General features: G+C 33.4%; 1 protein-coding gene across 1 annotated transcript; it reads right to left on the bottom strand.

Moving 5' to 3' along the window:
- Positions 1-1056: 1056 nt before the first annotated feature.
- Positions 1057-2464, bottom strand: LOC129421892 (uncharacterized). The gene has a single exon (XM_073865219.1). The coding sequence runs from the start codon at positions 2461-2463 to the stop codon at positions 1483-1485; it is 981 nt and encodes a 326-aa protein (XP_073721320.1). The 5' UTR covers position 2464; the 3' UTR covers positions 1057-1482.
- Between the last annotated feature and the right edge of the window lie 1277 nt (positions 2465-3741).

Here is a 3741-nt window from a genome sequence, read left to right as displayed (position 1 = left end):
AAACAAACATAATGCATGCATTTACTAAACCCAACTAAACAAAAATATAAACAAGTTTTCAAAAGAAACTGCAGTGCAAAACTCAGGACAGACTGACACATAAAATAATGCAGTTTTTGTTTTTCCATCTTATGTTTGTGTTTTTCATGACATTGTGTTATGATTGACTAAATGTTTCTGTTGGAAGAGAACATGTGTTGGTTATTTGGCATAACAAGATGATTCGGGGACATATTTACAGTATTTTGGTAAACAGTGTGAGAGTTTAGTTTACAATTTGTGATTTTGAGCATGAAATTAATGATTTTGCAATTTGTGTGTTTTATGTGTGTTGCTGCGTTAAGAGTTATGAAAACTTGTTAAAAGTATTGAAAAATCTGCCATAGCAATCGAAAAAAACTGTATTAATTTAGATAAAGATTAATGAGAAAGTTTTTTTAAACAATTCGTTCTGTTCGCGCAAACGCTGTATAGACATAGATAATAACGATCTCAGCAAGTTTGTGGTAATGCTTATTATGCTTTCGTGAATTCTTGTCAAAACGTATGTTTCTGAAATGTCAGAAAACGTACAAATTACTAGAGTATTTGAATCGCTAGATGAGGGATTAATGTAGGCTACTTGGTTTTTCTGAAAACCTTCATATATATATATATATATATATATATATATATATATATATATATATATATATATATATATATATATATATATATATGAAGAGTTTCGTTGCAAAACGAGAGAACCACCGTTTTTTTTTTTTTGTTCAGAAATCGCGTTTTTGGTTGTGCATTCCAATTAATTTCAATGCAACTGCAGTTTGTTTGTTTTGATTTAAAAGCTTCATAACTTAAAAATACAGCTAAGTAGCACCATAAAACAAAATAATAACACGATAACATAATAATAAACATGTTTTGACAAAATTGTAAAAAAATGGATTTATCTCGTTTTGCAACGAAACTCTTCATATATATAGTAAAGAAGTTTAAGTTGATTACAATGCACAATACCACAGTAAGATGTTCCAATTTAACACAGAAAAGTACACGAAATAAACTTAAAGTTGTACTTTATTACAATTAAATTACGACAAAAATATACAAAGTAAAAAATTAGCTGTTCCAAAATAGCACTCTAATAAAGTAAACTAATCAATAGCACACTTTAAATGGTCATTAGTGTGACTGCAAGTATACTGAAGTGTATCAAAATTAAAAATAGCATACTATTTTTTTTACTAGGGTTGATTCATGAGTTCATTTTTAGATCAACACTTGCAATCTGAACATGTAATGCACATCGAGGCGAACAATGACGCAGAAGTTTAAATGAAAACTGCAGCATATAGCCTACAACGTAGGTCCTATGCAAACGTATAAATCGCAATTGAGACGTTACAACAGAAAGTCCACTCATGTGTATATCATTACTCCACAGATGGAAACGGTTTCTTTCCAGCGTAAATTCTCACGCGTGCGTTAGGGCGAAATTTTCTTTTGAAACTCACTAATAGCATCTGAATGGTTTCCCTCAGTGTGAATTCTCATGTGTGTCTTAAGTCGACTTTTATTTCTGAAACACTTTTCACACTGAAGACAAGCGAAATGTTTCTCTTTACTGTGAATTTTCATGTGTTCTGTAAGGTTGCTTTTACTTGTAAAACTTTTTTGACATTGACTGCATGCAAAAGGTTTCTCTCCGGTGTGAACTCTTGCATGCCTTCTAAGGCTGGATAGATATGAAAAGCTCATTCCACACAGATGACACACAAATTTCACTTCAGCGTGAACTCCCATGTGTATCTCAAGAGTGCATTTTCTTGTAAAACCCTTTCCACACTGAAGACATCTGAATGGTTTCTCTCCAGTGTGAATGGTCATGTGTGTCTTAAGTTGACTTTCATCTCTGAAACACTTTTCACACTGAAGACAAGCGAAAGGTTTATCATCTCTGTGAATTTTCATGTGTGCTGTAAGGTTGGGTTGACTTCTGAAACACTTGTTACACTGACTGCATGTAAACGGTTTCTCTCCGGTGTGAATTCTTGTATGCATCTTAAGGCTGCATAGATATGAAAAACTCTTTCCACACAGATCACATGTGAATGGTTTCTCTTCAGTGTGAGTTCTCATGTGTCTGTTAAGTTGTTTTGTATTTAGGAAAGTCTTTTTACACTGATGGCAAGCGAATGTTTTCTCTCCAGTGTGAATTTTTATGTGCATTGCGAGGTATGATTTTCTTCTGTAACTTTTCCCACAGTGATGACACGTGGGCTTCTCCTCACTGTGAATCATCGAGCGATTCGTAGGAAGTCCATCTCTTTTCAAACTCTTTTCACACATTTTGTTTCCTGTTCTTCGAGTTCCTTTCTGTGCAACATTCTGTATTGTTGTAATATTATGATGCGTTTCATCAGCTTTATTCAGTTCAGGCTGATTGTCCTTGTTTATTTCCATCATGATATCTAAAATAAACACATTAAATAGTTAAAATTCATGTTATGTATTTGTTCCTCATCATGGTAAAATGTTTTGCTGTAGTTATGCAACCACTGGTGGATCTAGAAAAGAAAGGGGTCTGTGTTTAACCAGAGGGGAACATAAAAAAATGGCAACACATGATATTTAAAGATCATAAACTATACTTTACAATCATATACACAATTATTTTGAGTGCAGGTTCCAAATAGATAGGGCCAGTAAAATCAGTACAGGGTTCAAATACATCCAATTATATTTATATTGTTATTATATTCCTCCTATTTTATGCACGGATATGTAAGAATATAATAACAGTGTTTTTCAGAATGTCCTGTCAGAGAGATGTTGGTTTTGCTGGTTGTTGACGAGCAACAGCTGTGAATGATCACAACGCGCTGAATGTCACAGAAAAATAAGTGAACAGTGTCCCAATGTCAAGTGAGCAAAGGTCCTTACCAGTGCCCAAACCTGCATACACAATCCACTAATTCTCGAACTCGGGAACTATAGGGAACAATTTGAGACTCACCGAACAACACTGCAGACGGCTACAATGATTCTGCAAACTTTATTTAACCAGGAGAAAACATATTGAGACTCTTTTTCAAATGATCCCTCGCCAAGAAAGGCAGCACTTAAAATCTAATAACATCCCAGTAGACCATATCACAACATCTAACAAAGACAAAAGTTAATACAACAAAAAATTTAAATGACATAATAATCAAGACAGACAAAAACAAAAACAACAATCTATATACATTCACAAATATATCTGAAGGTTTCACAGACATATGATTTAAAATCCTTAAGTGATATAATAGTGCCTAGTTTCAGCTGTTTCTGCAAAGCATTCCAGGTTGAGGGGCATTATAACGGAAAGCAATTTTGCCAAATTCAGATTTAACAGCAGGTATAGTAAAAAGAATGCTGCTTTTTGATCTAAGATTATATCTGCTGTTTTCTACTAAAGAGAATACTGATAAATAAGATGGCAACAGTCCAATTATTCCCTTATAAATAAAAATAAGCCAATGATGCTGTCTACGAATTGAAAGCGGAGGCCAACCTGACAAACTATACAGATTACAATGATGTGTAAAATAATCTGCTTTAGTAACAAAACGTAAAGCAGAATGATAAATAGAGTCCAGTGAACATAAAACAGACTTTGCTGCATGCATATACAAAATATCTCCATAGTCTATAACAGATAAAAAGGTAGAAGCAACAAGTTCCTTTCTTCCTTTCAAATTA

Source organism: Misgurnus anguillicaudatus, unplaced genomic scaffold (assembly GCF_027580225.2).
Source record: "Misgurnus anguillicaudatus unplaced genomic scaffold, ASM2758022v2 HiC_scaffold_29, whole genome shotgun sequence".
In the NCBI taxonomy this organism is placed as follows: domain Eukaryota; kingdom Metazoa; phylum Chordata; class Actinopteri; order Cypriniformes; family Cobitidae; genus Misgurnus; species Misgurnus anguillicaudatus.
This window is presented reverse-complemented; position numbering and strand designations above follow the sequence as displayed.

Bases quoted from the DNA above. Each gene is read 5' to 3' on its own strand.
- LOC129421892 (XM_073865219.1), bottom strand. From the start codon at position 2,463: ATGATGGAAATAAACAAGGACAATCAGCCTGAACTGAATAAAGCTGAT.